The sequence below is a fragment of the Leishmania major genome, chromosome 19, assembly GCF_000002725.2.
Source record: "Leishmania major strain Friedlin complete genome, chromosome 19".
Taxonomy (NCBI): domain Eukaryota; phylum Euglenozoa; class Kinetoplastea; order Trypanosomatida; family Trypanosomatidae; genus Leishmania; species Leishmania major.
The window spans coordinates 222,791-239,903 of NC_007260.2; the positions used below are offsets into that span (position 1 = coordinate 222,791).

The 17,113-nt window shown below is 61.7% G+C and overlaps 2 protein-coding genes across 2 annotated transcripts; both read left to right on the forward strand.

The window, feature by feature from the left end:
- Positions 1 to 731: 731 nt before the first annotated feature.
- On the forward strand, positions 732 to 2,324 carry LMJF_19_0540 (conserved hypothetical protein; the record flags this gene model as incomplete). Its single annotated transcript, XM_001682582.1, has 1 exon — positions 732 to 2,324. One exon carries the CDS (start codon positions 732 to 734, stop codon positions 2,322 to 2,324), a length of 1,593 nt encoding a protein of 530 aa, XP_001682634.1.
- A 6,194-nt stretch (positions 2,325 to 8,518) lies between these two features.
- On the forward strand, positions 8,519 to 16,885 carry LMJF_19_0580 (conserved hypothetical protein; the record flags this gene model as incomplete). The annotated part of the gene is made up of 1 exon (XM_001682583.1): positions 8,519 to 16,885. One exon carries the CDS (start codon positions 8,519 to 8,521, stop codon positions 16,883 to 16,885), a length of 8,367 nt encoding a protein of 2,788 aa, XP_001682635.1.
- Positions 16,886 to 17,113: the final 228 nt, after the last annotated feature.

Here is a 17,113-nt window from a genome sequence, read left to right on the forward strand (position 1 = left end):
CATTGAACCCCCCCCCATCTCTCTCCTCCACTCTCGGTGTCGTCTTCACGCTCGACGCATCTGTAACGCTCTCCCGGTCCCTCTGCCTCATCACTCTCTTCGCTCTCTAACGCATATACAATCCTCAAACTAATATCTGAGCAAGGGCAAGGACAGAATAACGCAACGTAAACCACTCCGTCAGCGCAAGTCCGACAAGACGCCAAGAGCACGGATGCTGAAACGCCCACATATAGCTCTGTTTCTGTTTCCTTGTTCACTATTGCATGTTTTTCTTCGAAGTCAGCTCTTTTTGTGTTTGGCTTCTGCATGTGTGCCTGACGCTTGTGGGTGCTCTGGCTCGTCATCCTCGTCTTTCATCCTGTGCTTCGGCTTGTCCACTCTTTTCCATACGCACAGACTCGCCCCACCCCCCTTCCAAACACGCTTCCCTTTCTCTCTCCCGATAGTCCCTCGTTCATTATTCTGCCCATCTCCCGACCGGTAGCCCGGCTCCATTTTGTTTTCTCCCGGTGCACAATCTTGTTCTTCTCTTGTTTCCAGGGGACCTTCCTCCTTCTCTCTGCACTTCCTGCCTTGCCGCTTGCGACGTCACTCCAGCTGAGAGGCTTGGACCATCACCGACGCGCACTCCAACATTTATCCCCTCCGAGGAAAGGCAGATCCTACCATGCGTTTGACCGGCGACGAGAATCCGTGCTACCCAACACCCGACTATCGCCGCTGGTAAAATGGCCAAGACAACGCTTCTCGTGTGCGCTCTGCTCGCCCTCGTCATGTGCCTGGCAGCGACAGCCGTCTCGGCGCAGCAGTCGCTGGCGTGCCAAATGGTGTGGCAAGCTCCGTCCCCTAACAACAGCCTGCTGGAGTGCCTGGGGAACACGGATCGCATCCGGTCTCAGTGGCCCTACTACCTGTATCCCGCCTTCGCTGCGCTCATCTTCATCTTTACGGTGATTGGGCTGCCGATTCTGTTCTGCTGCCACTGCTGCAGCTGCTGCGAGGCGTATGTGAAGCCGAAGGCGGAGACGGACCTCGGCGTTGCCCGCTGCTGCCTATGGATGCTGATCGTGATTTCGGTGCTTGTGGCGTGCGGCGTGTGCGTGCTGCTGGTGTATGGCTCCGTCTTACTGGAGCAGGCAGCCACGCAAATTATCCATGACACCGAGTATCGCACGCTTGATTACTTCAACGACATCCGTGCGAACATCACGATGCTGCTGACAAACTACAGCGCGGACCCACCGATACCACCGTCGATCGACCTTAGGACCTTTGACGCTGTGAACGATGATATTACCCACTACGTGCATGTGGCGCGCAACAACTACCTCCAGTACTTCCGCGCTGCCGAGATTGTGGCGTGCTGTGTCGGCAGCGTGGGTGTTTTCCTGATGCTGTGCATGCTGGTTTTTGCGCTGTGCCGTTGCAATGGGATCTGCCCGATTGCGTGGAGCTGCCTGTACTTCGTGTTCGCGCTTGCATTTGCGTTGCTTGCGGTGTTGTTCACGATATGCATCTACGTGCTGTCCGCTGGCTGCGGCGAGGTGGGCCTCCAGCATGGTCGTGAGCCTGGCGTCTTCCAGTGGTACCTGGTGCCGTGGTGCGAGAAGGAGTTCAACTTCCAAGCGCTGCGGGCTCAGGTGCAGAGCCAGGAGCAGCAGGTCTCGCAGAGCGCCTGCGCGGAGCTCTTGAACTTCTGTGACAACGATCCGCATTACTCGTTGGAGACTAAAAACCACATCTTCATGTGCGGCAACAGCATCACCGATAAGAGCCAGTGCGACTCGCTGGACGACGTGGTGGACGTTGTTCTGAGCACATACGTGAAGCCGATGCTGACGAACACGCTATGTGCCAACCAGACGGGCATGGAGTACCTGGAGAAGTGTACGCTGATCTCCTGCTCATCGCGGTGTGTAAACTACAAATTCCCGGCCCTGGATGCCAGGACGTACGCCATTCAAATTTTGCAGGCTGCCGACTTTGCTGCGAATGCGAGCACTGCGCTGTCGTACGTGTGGCCGCTGCTGGACTGCAACTTCATCATTGACAAGATCGCCAACACAGTCGAGACGCAGAGCTACAACAGCAGCTTCACCACGCAGAGCGAATATGTCCGCAGCTGCTCTGCGGTCCGCACTTCCTCTGTGATGCTGGGTACCGGGTTCTTTGTCGGGGCGCTCATGTTCATTCTCGGCATTCACGTCATGCATCGTGGTGCGTTTATCTGGGCTGCCGGCAAGAAGAACGGTGCAGTGCAGAAAACGAAGGATGTTTCACCACCGGACAATGCTGCCTCGTCGAATCCGCGAACACCTTAACAAGGATGGTGCAACCCCGTGCACCTATGAAGGCCGACCGCACAAGACGGAATCTGGCAGCCAACGGTTAAAAATGGAGCCACAAAGTTGTTTCTACACTTTTTGTGTGTGTGCTGCGCGTCGTGCTGCTCGGTGAATACAGGGATAACTCAGTGCAAGGTATCACGTCCGAGCACGCTCTCTGCGCGGAAGCCCCATGGCCTGCCATCTGCCCTCGGTCACGGCTGGTAGACTCTTGACGTCGGCGGGCGGAGTCGTGGGCGTAGCCTGCGCTGCATGCAGAGGAGTTGGCATGACGCTGAGCAGTGCCCCACGGTGCTGAGCGGCTCGGTTCCGTGACGCATCGTCGCTGCAAGCCCGTGCTGTGCAGGAGACGCGTGTCACCCCCGCAGGCCTGTAAGGCCGGTGGTCTCCCTCGTTCTCGGCATTGCGGCGCAGCAAGAGACGAGAGGCACGCCGGTGGCGTCTCGGTGCCCCGCCAGCGGGGCATGCGCACAAGTGCAGGCCCGATGATCCACAAGTGCGAGCGCTGTGTGCACGCGCTGCCAGCCACCGCTGGCGTGGTGTGTCGCATCCACGCAAGGCGGCATGCGGAAGTCAGCGGAGCAACGGTGAGGCGCGGAGAGGGCAGGAGGGGATCCATGCGAATCGACCGCCCCCCCCCCACACACACATGCACACGACATGCGTGCGAACCATGTGCGGCATCTCCCACCTCCGACCGTGTGGGCTGGCGCTTCGCCGATGCGGGAAGCACGACGAGAGCACCCTGAACTCGCGCCATCGAGTCCTGCAGACGGGAGTGTGGAGAGTCACTGCGCGATCTTGTGGAATGCCGCGGCTTGAGGCGACGGCGATTGCGCAACACGACACACGCACACAGGTTGGGTGTAGAGGGTCTCAGCGGGCCCTGGCCTGCAGCTGGCCAACGTCCTGCTTGAGGTCATCCGGCATGCACGTGGACCAGCCCCCCACCCGCCTATCACCCGCACCGCAGAGGCCGCTGCTTCTGCCTTCGAGTAAGGGCCCTGGACGCGGCCCGCTGTGGTCAAGGCACGCTGCCCACCGCCGGGACCGCCTGTCGGATGCTGATCGCACAGCACGCATGCGGGGGAGGAACGGGCAAAGGCCACGAAGAGCTCGCTAGACGTACCTTCCCCCCCCCCCCCCGACTCGACGGCAGGACGGCTTTGCCCTCGCATGACCCGGACGCAGCCGTGTGTGTGGGGGGGTGGGAGGCTGCAGCGGAGGCGGGTGAGCAGTGGCTGCATCTGCGTCTGTGCTGCGGACATGTGTTCGTGGGTGGAATCGGAGCACGCCGTGGCAGCACCAGGAAAGCGGGCAAACAAAAGGGAACGGATGTGTTTGGACGATATGTGCTGTGGAGGTATTGGTGGTGTACTTGTCATGTACAGAGGTACTCTTCGCTATTTTATTTTCTTCTGTTTGTGCGTTGTTGCTTTTTTTTTCGCTCTATCCTATTAGCACCGACTCACCCACTCCACCCATACACGTACAGCTCCTTGCACTTTACCTCGTTCCTTGCTCCCCCGCACTCGTGGTATTCACGGTATTGTTATCAGTGCAAATAGTTTTTTTTTGTGTGTGTGACGCGTGTTTCTTCGTCTTCTTGTGTTCTTCCTGTTTAGGAGGGATGAAGGGAGGAAAGGAGGCAGGTCGTTTGTGTAGATACACATATATCTACTGATATATCTAAGTGTCGATGTAGAGGACACCACAGGCCTTCCTTTCTACCCGCTGTGCCCTCTGCCCTCCTGCGCGCACACAAGTGCTGATGCGAAGGGGGTGGAACGCACGCGTAGAGACGCGTCCATACAATACGCGCATAGGAACTGGTGGGGTGCGGTGGCCGATAAAATCATGCACAGTGCCCGAGTTTCTTTCCGTTTTTTTCTTTTGGAAGTGTCGTTTTATCCTCGGTCAATGTCGGATTTGTCCCGCTCCCCTCCCTTCCCTCCACCCTTTCCCTTCCTCTCTCTGCTGTTCCTCAGCAGTGGCTGATGTGTTTTCTTTCTTGCTATCGGCTTGTGCAGCTCCAAAATCCTCTTTCCTCTTGTGTGTCCTGGTTTCCTGACTCTACGTGGCGGCTACGCATGCTGATAAAGCCTTCCCCCCCCCCTTCCCCCACTCCCCACTCCCCACTCCCACCACCACCGACGGTGCTCCGTAGGGACGGCGAGCGCACCAATGCGGGCAGTAGGCAGTAACGGAGACCATCGGGACGGGAAAGAAACGCATTGCGGACACCTTCGAAAGGGGGAGTGTTGAGTCTTTTGGTTTCGGTGCTTTTGGTTTCGCCGTGTGCCACCAAAAAGCGATGAAAGCAGACTCGCGAATGGTTTCGACGATTTCCCCAGCTCCCTCTTTCCACACATACAGACACACGCACCAGTACATGTGCCCGCCTCCCCCCCCCCCGCCCCGCCCCCCACGCACACACATTTCTCCCTTCTCCGCTTCTACCTGCTTTCTTTGGTGCCTCTCTCCCTCATTTTTTTTTTCGTCTGGTGCATCCAGCTGCTATGTGACTGCATGATGTGGGTGCTGGGTGAAGTGACAGAGATGACAAACGCACTCGTGTCCTTGTGCGCATGCCCCTGCTTCCCCTATGGCCCCCTCCTCCGCCGCGGGAAGGTCGCCTTGCAGCAGCCGCATTATTTCGCCTGTACTTCCTTCTCTCCCTCCCTTTATGCGGTGTGTGCTCCATGCGTATACCCTGTCTCTCTGTACCCACCCTCTTCCTCTTTCACGGCAAGAAACAAAAAAGGGAAGTAAGAGAAGGATCGAAGGGAGGGGGAGGGGCGTTGGAGGAGTCACGTGCGTGAGTTCAAGGGTGGGTGGGGCCCGTGCCTCGGTGCCTCTTCGCCGACACACTGTGCCCTGTCCTTCTTTTTGTTTTGTTTTCTGTTTTCTCTCGCCCTCTCCCGCCGTGTTCTCGCACACCCGCCACTTGTTCACAGTCTCGGGCTTTTGCGGCGTGTGTTTGCCTGTTGGGAGTGTGAAAGCATGCATCATGACACGGCAGCGTCAAAGGAAGGAGTAGGGATGGGGAAGAGAGAGTGGGGGGGGGCCTCCACAGGTGTACAGCCGCGAACGATGGGAAGCAGGGTGCCCTTTAAGGGGGACCGCCAAGGCACCTCACTTTCCCCTCCCCTGCCCACTCATCTCTGTTGTGATGCGCTCTGTCATGATTTTTCTTTCGTTTTCGTTCAGTGTCCTTGTCCGTCACCTTTCCAAGACGTGAGCGGAGAGAAATCGTATCGCTCACCGGCGCGGCTTCACCTCACCCATTTCTGTTCTGCGTTCGTGCGTGCGTCTGCGTGTGGCTGATGAGACGATGCAACGTAACAACAAGACGAAAACGCGCGGGCGATGAGGCACAACCACACACATACACACACACACGCACACATACACACACACACAGGCGTACAGGGGGAGGGCAGATGGGGGAAAGGGAGACGAGAGGAAAGGGTCAGCAACTTATTTTGCAGGCACTTCACCGCAGTGGTCGTGCAAAGAAAAAGGAAAAAAATCGTCCACCAGTGCATTGCAGGAAAGACTATGAAGCAGACAGTGGTATCTGCGCCGTAGACGAAATCAAGAAACGAAACAACAACAACAAAAGAAAACGAACGAAATATAAGGAACAGTGTGGTGAGCAGTGACACGAGGTAGAGTGCACCTTTTTCGTCAAGCAGCGGCGCGTCCCTCTGCGGACGCGCCGCGGAATCGAAACGAAGCGGCGACGCCTCGAGAGTGTGCGCGCGTCCGCCTTGCTGCGGCTGGTGGTACAGGGAGAGGGGTCCGCGCTGACCCTTCGGCAGAAAACGAAATGGAGCACGTGCCTCTCCTGCGCCACCTCCTTTCTCCCATGTATGCCACTGCGCCCACCTACACGCACCCCAAACAACTTCTTCACCCCTCATTGGACTCTCTCTCTCTATCTCCATCACCTCGACTCGAGCGTCTTGTGAGTCTGTCTGCGGGTATATCCTGTGTGGCGTAGCTCTTCTCCCTCTGCCCTCTATCGGCCCTCCCTCCTCACTGTACACGAGCACGTGAGTTGCCACTCTTCTCCCTCCCCCCTCCTCCTCCTTCGCTTTCCTTGATCCATCTCTAATTCAAGCGCGCGGGTGTGTCTCGTAGAAGGCACGCTATCAGACACCAGCCACCGACCTCGCGACACACGCAGGCGGAACTTTCTCGTGCTCACTCTCTTCCTCTACATTTCATTGCGCTGTCGGGGCGCGGGCGGTCCTGAGAGCCATCAGCAAGAGCACAAGAAGCGGACGTAGAAAAACATCTGCAGGCGCAGCACCGTAAAACGGACCCCCCCCCCACGAGAGAGAGACCTGGCGGTCCTTTCAGTGCGTCGTGGGTACAACTGCTTCGCGAGTACCCCCGCCTTCCTCCCACCACGGCGATAGAGACGCACACGCAGCCTTAACGTCGCCGTGTGTGCAATCCAGAGAAGCTGCGTTTCACTCGGAAATCTCAACCACCGCCCCATCGTGTTTATTTTTATATTTATTTCTGTGGGGGTGGTGGACCTTTTTCGCGTGGCGGCTTCTCGGCCCGTCGCTTCCCTCCCTCGCCCCACCCGAGCGCAACGAGAGACACCGCCATTGTTTCCTTTGGTTCGTTTGGTACACGATACATCTCCGTATTCCACCGCGTCCGTGTTCGCGCGCGCCTGGGGTAGCGTGCGTTCTTGCTTATTTCTTGTCCCCTACGTCGCCACGGTGGACTTTGTCTGCCTTCTTTTGTAGAGGAGTGGGGCGCTTCATAGCCCTGCTGGCCGTCGTGTGGGTGTATGTGTATGTGCGTCGACACGCATCACCCTCCCTCTCCACATTGCCTTTGATTTCTCTCGCTTTCTCTAACACCGGTGGTAACCCTCACACGTTCATTTTGACGGCCGATCTGCAGCGCGCCTCTTTTTTTTTGGATGTTTCTTCTCTGGTGTCTCCATTCGACTAGTCGCTGGTGCTGCCAAGTACCCTCCCGGGTCTCCTCTCCACGCCGTCCCTTGCACGCGACGCTCCCCCCTCTCCGTTGCACAGCCAGAGCGAAAAGGGGAAAATCCTCTTAGGAGCGCCACCGCGACCACCCCAAGTTTTCCTGGTGTGTTTAGCCGCATGTTTAGTTTTCCCTTGCTGTCGATTCTTTCTTCTCGTATAGAGCACCCATACAACTGCGCAAGGGTACTTGCCCACCCTAGACGCTTCCCCAAGAACAGCTGTCTCGCACGCACACGTGCCGTCAACGCACTGGATCAACGCTGATTGCATCGCGTCTCTCACGCACAAATGCAGTTCTCCGACTCCATGTCGTCGAGCTCGTCAGCGGCCTCGACCCCGCCGTCGCGGGTTGGTGGCTGCCCCGTGGCCGTTAACGCGTCGGCCCCGCTTGCGAGCGCGGTTCGCGCGTTTCACGCCACGTACTCATCGGAGCTACGCGGCACATATGACGACGATGCCCAGCGTCTGTGTGGTGAGAACAGCTCGCTGCGGATCCAACTGACCGCGGGACTCAGCAGGGGCGGCAGCCCAGTCTCAGACGTCGCAGCAGGACACCACGGGGCCGAGAGAGCACATGACGACGATCTTCGAATGCCCTCCACGCAGCAGGCGCCGCCCTTCTTTGCCAAGGCGTCCGCTGCTCACTCTGCAGCTCAGAACTTTCGGGGAGAGGACTCGGCAGCTGAGCGGGACGTGAGAGCGTTTCGCATGACTCGGTCGTCCTCCTCCTCCACTTTGTCTGCGTCGCCCGCCTCTTCGCTGACCCCTGGAGAACCTGAAGGGAAGAGGCCAATGGTGAGCTCGATCGTAGGCAAGCGTCTGCAGCTGCAGCGCCGTTCGGCCTCCGAGACGTCGTTTGTGCCCTCGACAACGTCGCCATTCCTGCCTTCCGCTCCGGCGGCGCAGCGAAGCGGCAGCTCCCAGTCCTCCTTGTCAGAATCCTCTGCGTCCGATGTGGTGTTTCATCGGCTTCCCTTGCCCCACGCTACGCTAGCCGTCTCCTCGTCGAGTGCAGTGGCACCGCCCTCTGAGTCAGTGCCGCCGCCAGCGCACCATCACGACCCCTTGTGCGCTGGCATAACGACGACCTCACCCAACAACACCGTACCCGCGGCATCGTCGCTGCATCGGTGGACCGTAGAAAAGCCGATGATGGCAGCCTCTGCCAGCACACTCACCGATACGGAGCGCACCGGCACCGCTGGGGCCAGCTTCATCACCTCCTCCGCCAGCCCCATGACACCGAATCCCGCTGTCTCGTACACGCGCGTATCGAAGTCACCAGCAGCGGTCTGGTCCGCCGCAGCGACAGTCCTGCCAGCGTCGCAGCTCCCCACCAGCCCGTCCCCTGCGGGCAGTCTTCCATGCGATCCGCTGCTACCGCACATTGCGCCGGCCGCTGCAGGGCACGGGAACGCCGTGTATTCAAGCTTTGAGGCGGCGTCCGGCGAAGAGGTCGACGAGAATGACCTGAACAGCAGCGCAGCGAGTCGAGCCGCCCAGGCGGCGCTGGACGCTGAGGAGCAGCTGCGTGGGCACGAGGGTCCGTCAGACTCCTCCCTGGTACCGACGGCCTTGTCGGAGCGTTCTTCTTCAGTCGCTCCACCTCAGACACCGGCGCGGAAAAAAGTGTCTGCGCCACCACGGCCAATGCAAGTGCACGCATGTGAAGACGAGATGGACACCAGCACGAGTGTCTTCCACCTTGACGAGGAAAAGGACTGCGACGGCAGCGTGGCAGGCATGCTCGCCGGCAGCAGCGTCGCCCTAGTGCATACCACCCCGTCTGACAAGCGTCCGCTTGTGCCTCGAGAGGAGCGCAGCGACTTGGATGGTGCTGCGGCTAATTCTTCTGGCGATGCCGGGGCCGTTTCCCACATGGCCACCTGGCGACGGCAGCCACCACCCCCACCGACTCCGTCGACCGCCACAAAAAAGTCGCCGTCCGCGTCGTCCGCCATGCGGCATGCTGTAGAGAGTGATGACACTACCAGCACCAGCAGCGGCGGTAGCCCCCACTGCACTAACCTGACGGTGGAGCAGCAAAACACCCCAGTCATAGCCCAGGGCACCGTGACAACTCTCGCGACGTCTGTCGACGCGGCGCAGGCTGTGGTGCACTACACCGCCTCGACCCTTCCACCTGACCGCAGCAGTAGCAGCGGCAGCGATAGCCCCGCGTTCATTTCGGGAAAGAACGCCGGCGATCCCGCTCACAAAATGCACAGCCGCGCCGACGGCACGCACGCGCTGTCGCTACAGCACCAGAGGGTCATGGAATACAGTGGCAGGCCGGAGGAGGCCGCTGTCGGTGAGCACGTCGGCTCCGCAATGATGTTGTCCACCATCGCGACGGAGGGTGGCGCTGTCAAGATCAGGGGCAGTGACAGCGAGGGCGTCGCCGCCGCCGCCTCCGTGCCGGGCCTCGAGCAGCACCCGCCTCACCATGGCCTCAAACCCCTGTCAACCGACCAGCTGAATGGTGAGACGAAGACACGCGCTGCCGATCCTGCGGCTCTGACCACGGGAGGCGAAACGTCGGCGTCGCGTGCGAGTACCGTGCTGATGCCCCCATCGCCGTCCCAGCCGCGCGCAGCGGCGATACTGGATAACAGCTCGTTCTCCTCGCCCTCTTGCGGAGACGCCCCCGCCGCGGCGACGGCAGCGCTCGCAAGACAATCGGGCCGCCGCAGCAGTGGCCAGGCACTGCCGGCTTCAGAGGGCGACGCAGCGGCGCAATCGTCAAAGAGCGATGTGGTGCGGCGGGCGTTGGTGATGCGATGCGTGCAGGACTCCAGCACATCGTCGTCGTTGTCCTCTTCCTCTTCGAGAAGCGTCAGTGGCCACACAAAGGGGCCGAGGCAGGCCCTCGTCAACCGAAGCACGAGAGCGGCAGGTGGCGAGCAGACCTCCGTCGAGAGCAAGGGAGGCGGCAACAATCCACGTGTATCGCCGTCCAGCTCGGCGCTGTGCGTTGACGCAATGTGCGCGAAGGACACATCCGCTACACATGCACGGGCTCTCCAGTATACGGAAGCTCTCGACGGCGCTGACGTTGGTGAGAACGAGGAGGCCGAAGAAGCTGAGGAGAACGGGGCACCACCGATCAACTGGGACGGCGCGGAGGAACAGGAAAGCAACCCCCTTCTGCTGCAGGAAGCCGGTCGCTGGGATGCCGTGCTGGAAGAGATGGAACTGGTGGACTGCACAGTTGTTTCGCGTGTGTATCAGCGAGCTATGCCGCTCGGGCGCACCGCGTCCCACTCGACCAGTGAAGATGCGGGGGACAACATGGGCAGCGAGGACGACGACGAACTTTGCCTCTTCAAGGTGGTCTCACTGTTCCCCATCGCCGCGGACCATTCCGAGCGGTGGGGGCGACGTACTCGAGTGCAGAAGTGCTTGCTGGCTCTCGCGGAGGAGATGCGTGCCACGCAGCGCGCGCTCGACGAGGCGGGGTTGACTGAAGCTGAAGCGGAACCCGGGTCCTCAGCTTCCCAGCACGTTGGCTCCAGTGCAAAGCCACCCGCCAACGGAGAAGAAAGGGTCGGTGGCCACGAGGACGATACAGGCGACGTGTTTGCCAAGCGAAGGCGGCGCACCACCTGCGCCGGTGTGTCGGAGGTGTACGTGGACTCGCGCTGCCGCCTCATAGCCCAGTTGGAGGCGGTGCCGTACATGGTACCGTTGCGGCATCTCGTCGCCGCTAGCTCTGGCACGGGGCTTCGCGAGAACGAGGTACTTGCTCTTATTCGCACTGTCGTCTGCAAAGCAGCCACAATGCACAACGCGGGCTTTGTGCACGGCGCACTGCATGCCGGCAACGTACTTCTCTCCAGCTATGACGGTGACGCGGTGCTGACGCAGCCGTGCGGACTGATGAGTCAGAGCTCCTGGCTGCCAACCGACTTGTCCGTCATCAGCGTGGCGCGCGCCAATGCCATGGCGCCATACCTTTCCGAGGTCTGGGGAGCGCGCCGGCTGCAGGTGAGCGGTGCCACGTCGACGCGACTCGGGCCCCCACAGCGGCCAGACACCGCGGAGCTCATCACATACCACAACTTGGCTGCCCTGGGCTGGCTCGACGACGACGACGCGCGGAAAGCTGGGGGGTCTGCTGACAGGCGCGACAGCGCTGAGTTGTGCATGGCCGGTGCTGCCTACACCCCCACCGCCGCCGACGACCTCTACGCCGTGGGCATGATCGCCTTCCTTATCTATGTCGGTGTCCCGCCGTTTCAAATGGCGTCCCTGTGGGCGGTGGTGGAGCGGCTCAGGGCGCTGGGCGCAGCCTATAGGGCTGCCATGCAGTCCTCCGCCTCCTCTTCGGCTTCCGCGGCGGCCCGTCAGGAGGCGCGCCGTCTCGTGGCGGAGTTCTGCTTTGGGACTCGCCGACGCGGCGCCGGCGCGGGCGACTGCCACAGGCACGGCGTTGCGCGATTTCGACCCGACTTTGAGCAAGCCCTGGAGTCCTTTATTGTGGACTGCGTGGAGGCCTCCTGCAGTGCGGCAACGCTGACACATGCGAGCGGCACTCCTGACGAGTCGGGTGCAGGGCCGCATGTCTACGCCGACGCGCAGGAGTTGCTCACGCGTCATCCCCTCTTCAGATGCCTTTCCCTCCCAGCACACGCAGGCCAGGATGACGAGGAGGAGCACGGAAGCGGCGGCGGCGTGCGGTCTTCGGGGGAGGAGGAATCCCATCAGAGCGTTGATGAGAGGATGCGCGACACGGTGCACCGAGTTGCCTACCCTGCCTTCTGCACGTGGGCTCGCGCCCGCGAAGACTGTGGCTCGGCGCCGCACCTGAGTCGGCTGCACAGCAATGCGCTCTTCACTGCTCGCTGCACTGCGCTGTGCGAGTGCGTTTCTGCCACCGTGACATCCTACGACGACGAGAGAAGTGAGTCCCAGAATGCCGCTGAGGACGGCGAACCGTGGTCGTCGCTCCCGGTTATCAGCCCTCATGTGGCGGGAGCGCTACAGGCATGGCACTTTCCTTTTCTCTCCGCGGAGGCGGGCACCAGCTGCCTTAATGGCCGCGAGACGGACACGCGCACCTGCACAGTGTCTTCGGCTGAGGCAGCGGCGGCAACCCGGCCCAGGCAGCGGCGAGGCGACGCTCGTGCGGTGACGGGCCCCGCCCGGCACCAGTGCTTGCCCTCGCTGGTGCGACCGACCGCTTCAGCGGCGCCTGCCGAGCGCGCTGCCGCCGGTGACGGCGACGATGGCGCTGATGGCGACGTCTCGGCCACCACCTTAGCGCAGCAAGAAGAGGATGCGCTGGCGGCACAGCTCTTCTCTGGTGAGCAGCGTCAGGCTGACGGCGACTTTGTACATCAGCCACACCTGCACGCGCTCACGTTGGCAGGGAAGCAGCAGAGCGCCTTCTCCTTAAGCCGCGCCTTTGTTCTTTCACGTGTGCTGCCGGTCGCCGACACGCTGGTGCTGCAGCACCTAACCGACTGCACGGTGACGCTGCTCGCGCCATTTCGCTACATCGTGCTCGATGGGTTGCAGCGCTGCGAAGTTCGACTGGGCCCCTGCGAGACGTGCGTGCTGCGCGACGTGCACGACTGCCCGCTCATCGCCGTCGCGGCGCTCCAGCTCTCCGGCAATAACGTCACCGAGACACACTTAAGCTGGAGCAGGCAGGGCAGTGGTCGTCCCCTGCTGAAGTGCAGCCGCGGCATCACCGCATCCCTCTACGGCTTGATGTATGAGGGCCTCGTTGAGGACTACTCGAGGGTGGGTCTCGCACTGGAGCACGCCGCCTGCTTTGTCGCCGCCGACGACGTGAACGAGGACTCCGGTGAGGTCGATGGCGCCGTCACTTTTCGAGGCCCGGCGCTGGCGTGTCCGCGCGCTGTTGAGCTTCTTGCCACAACGGCGACCAGTGCGAGCGGAAGCCAGAGGGAGGTGGCGCTATGCCTCGCCCCGGAGGCGCCGTATGACCTCGCGCTGCTCTTGAGCAATACCCGTTACGTGCACAGCGGCAGGCCTAGCGTCGGCCTGCAGAGCCCACGGATACCCTCTCCTGACGTGTTTCACTTCTTTGGCGAGTTGGCGGAGAAGGACGTTGTGGTGTGCGACGTGCGCGGCGGCACTCGCGACGGCGACGCACGCCCGGTGATCTTTCTGGTTGGGGTGCTCGGCGACATTGTGATCGAGCGGTGCAGTCACTGCACGATCTTGGTTGCTGGGACGCCGAGCAACTTGCAGGCGTCCCAGTGCCACGACTGCCAGCTGATCTTTATGGCGCGCGAGTCAGTTGTCGAGAATTGTGCCCGCGTGGAGTGCGTGGCGCTCGTGACAGAGTACCTTTTAGTGCGGGAATGTGACGCGGTGCGGGTGCGGCCGCTCTTCCTCGACTGTCCTTTCAGCGATGAGGTGCTGCGGTGCGTGGTCGGCGGAAGCGTCGGCAGCGCCGACGAGGAGATGGTGGTCGGTGCGTATGAGGCCGGCCGCCTTGATGAGCTGAACGCGGTGCTGCGCGGCATTGGGCAGGGCGTGCTCGTGGAAGCTTCCGAGAACGTGGTTATCGAAGACATTGGCTACTACTATAATCGCAGCGGCCGCGTCGGTGATGGCGAGCGCGAAGATCGGGAGGGCGGCGCGGACGGTGACGGCTTCTCCGTGTTGTCGGTGGCGTATGCGAGCATGCAGAGCCCCACCGCAGCTGCGAGTTCCTCAGGCAATGCGTCGCGGTTCATGGCAGAGGCCGCACAGTCGCTTGCGGAGCATCTCTCCCTGCCGTGCTACCTCGAGCCTCTCCAGCGCTACGGCGGCGGGGAAAGTGGCGCGGCCAGCCATGCGGATCGACCCACCGTGTCCTTCCACGACCTGCTGAACTGCTCTGTGCTTCGCCTGTGCGGGTCTTTGTGTCCGCTGGAGTCACAGGCATCGCCCACCTCATGCGACTCCACGGCGGAACTGGCGGATATCTGCGTGGAGCGGGTTCACGGCGGTGTCCTCTACGTGGAGGATGCCGTTGGCACGCTGTGTCTGCGCCACTGCGTCGGTCCGCTGGACATCGTCGTCTGCGCTGCAGCGAGGGTGATCATGGAAGCCTGCGTTGGTGTGCAGCTGCGCACGGCCTGTGTTGACTTCCGCGCCACCGACTGCGTTCACTGCCATGTGGCGCTTCACGTGAACAACCCGCCACGGTACCAGCGCTGCAGGAACGTGCAGGCCTCGGCGCTGAACATCACCGCGCGGGACTTCAACGCACTGTTAAGTGCTGCCGGGGTGGATTTGGCAACAAACTTGTACGATGAGCCGCTGCTACTCACGGAGGAGTGGAAGCCGACTGTGGCGGCAGGGATGTCGGGTGCGTTGTTGGAAGCGCGCGGAATGCATGCCTTACGTGGTGGCTGTGTGGACACCCCTACGGGACCCCATAGCACCGCTGATATGTGTGCTGTACTGCTCTCCTCGGTGCCCAGGGAGCAGCTGCATCCGCGGCAGGGAGGGCCACGTGACAGCAGGCTGCGTGTGCGGCCTGACCAGGTGCTGCACATCATGACCGTGCTGCGCCAGCCTGTGACAGTGGTGGCCCCGCTCCCAGGGCTGTGCGCTAGCCCGAATGAGACTCCGTTTCTGGAGGAGCTAGAGGCGCGCGTGGCGGTGTGGGCCAAACAGCCGCTCTCAGTATCGCGTGAGGAGGCCGTTGCCATCGCGCTGTACGCCTTGGCTGACTTGGCAGAAGTGTACGCGAGTGTCACGGAGTGGGTTGAGGCGACGGACGCGGTGCAGCCCACTGAGGCACCTGAGCGGGTGGCTGCATTTGGCGGCTCATGGAATCCCGATACCCCACCACACCTCCTGTCGACGCGTGCGCCTCCTTCGCTGCCTGCCGCCTCCTCAGCGTCCTCGACGACCGTCAGCGTTCCGGGACTAGCGTTGGACGCGGTTCAGCAGCGGCTGCCCTCCACCGAGCGAGTGTTGCTGCAGCAGCCTTGCACCAAGGACGGCGGGTGTGCTGCGCAGGACGCGTCAGCGGCACCTTCGTCATCGCTATCGGCGGGCGACGCCAGCGGAGCGGAAATTCGAACACCTGCAAAGCCGGTGCTGCTTGAAGTCGGTGTTGTCGAGATAGCACCTGGCACGGAGGGCTTCGTGGAAGAGGTTGCCGTGCACAGTGCATCAGCGCCGCCACTCTCGTCGCCGCTGACCTGCTACACGGACCCGGCACCTGCGCCGGAGAACGACGGCGCTCGAACCTCACCGGCAGAAGGGCCTCATGCCGACCCAGTGGCGCTTCACCGACCGTCACAGTCAGACAGCTTGCCGATGCGCGCGCAGCACGGCGGACTCACCGCTGCCGAATTACCAACGTTGCCGTGCACCTCGGCGAGTGCATTCGCCTCATCTGCGACTGTGCTCGATGGCGCCGCCTCAGGGATGGAAGACGACACCTCGGTGAACTCGAGCGTTGCCCCGCCGCCGCTGCCGCCGGGACCCGCCTACGCGCTCAACCCCACGAATGTCGGTGCCTCCTCCACAATGGATGTCTTCTGCCGCACACAGCGCGACGCCGCGTCAGTGGCCAGGGGGACAGCAGGTCCGCTCATGGAGGAGGAGGGCGGCGCCTACTCGCTCACCGCCCGCATGCTGGATGACGAAGGTGTGGGACTCACCTCCGCCTCTCCCTGGCCCGATGACATATGTTCGCCCGTCGTCAAGGGCAGCCACCGGGCCCTTGAGTGGGTTATGGAGAGCGGTGACAACCACGAGGGCGCGCGGAGTGGACGACAGGCTTCACCAGTCGCGAAGACCATTAATGTGCTGGGTGCCCAGGCGCAGGCTCAGTGGCCCTCGTCGTTGGAGAGGTCGCCGCATGTTAGGGCATCGGAGGAGCGCAGCAGTCGCGACGGCGACGAGCTGCTGGTCGCCACCACCGCCGTCTCTGCAAAGGATATGCAGGAAGTTTTCTTGAAGGCAGAGGACGAGCCGCACTACACGCGCAACGCCGCGCACTCTTCTTTGCGTACCTCCGCGTCCTCCGTGGCCGAGTACCCGTGGCGCGGCGTGATGTCGTACAAGAACAGTGCCGAGTACGTCGCGGGCGGCAGTGACAGCGGCACCGGCGAGACGGCAGTGCCACAGACTAACTTCCTCCACGTGTCGCAGGACTCGTCCGCGCGGCGGTTGGAGCTGAACTCCCACGCTGCCACGGGGACCCCGGTGGTGGCCATGGGCTCCGACGAGGGTGGCAGTGGCGAGGATGGCAGCTTCTCCAGGGCGCAAAGTGGTGTGCTGGGGCCGCCGGCAAGCGAGCGTGCTGCTGTGCGAAAGATGGAGCCTCTAGGGAGGCTCTCGCCTGAAGTCATGGCGATGCGCGACGTCGATGCGGACGTAAAGGAGGTGCTGCGACAAGTAGAACAGGCACGCCAGCTCTTCGCGCGAAATCAGCGCTCGTGGGAATCATCAGCGGGTGGCGGCTTGGAGGCCCGTGTGCGAGCGGCGGTGGCGAAGCTGACGGCCTTGAAGGCTGCGCATGCCGAGGCAGCCTAGTGTTCCTATGCGAAGGGCGACGAAAGACAGTGGAGTTCTTCGTTTTTTTTTTTGTGATAGTGGCTCGTGACAATCCCCTCCACATCTTCGTCTTCACCTTCGCCGCCCATGCCCCGCTGCGGAGCGGAAGGGGTAGCAGCCGACACCAAAGAAAAGGAGTAATGCTCACAAGGACCTTGAGGCAGGATGGGTGCCAATCTCGTGTCAGTTGTGTGCGTCCGTACGGAT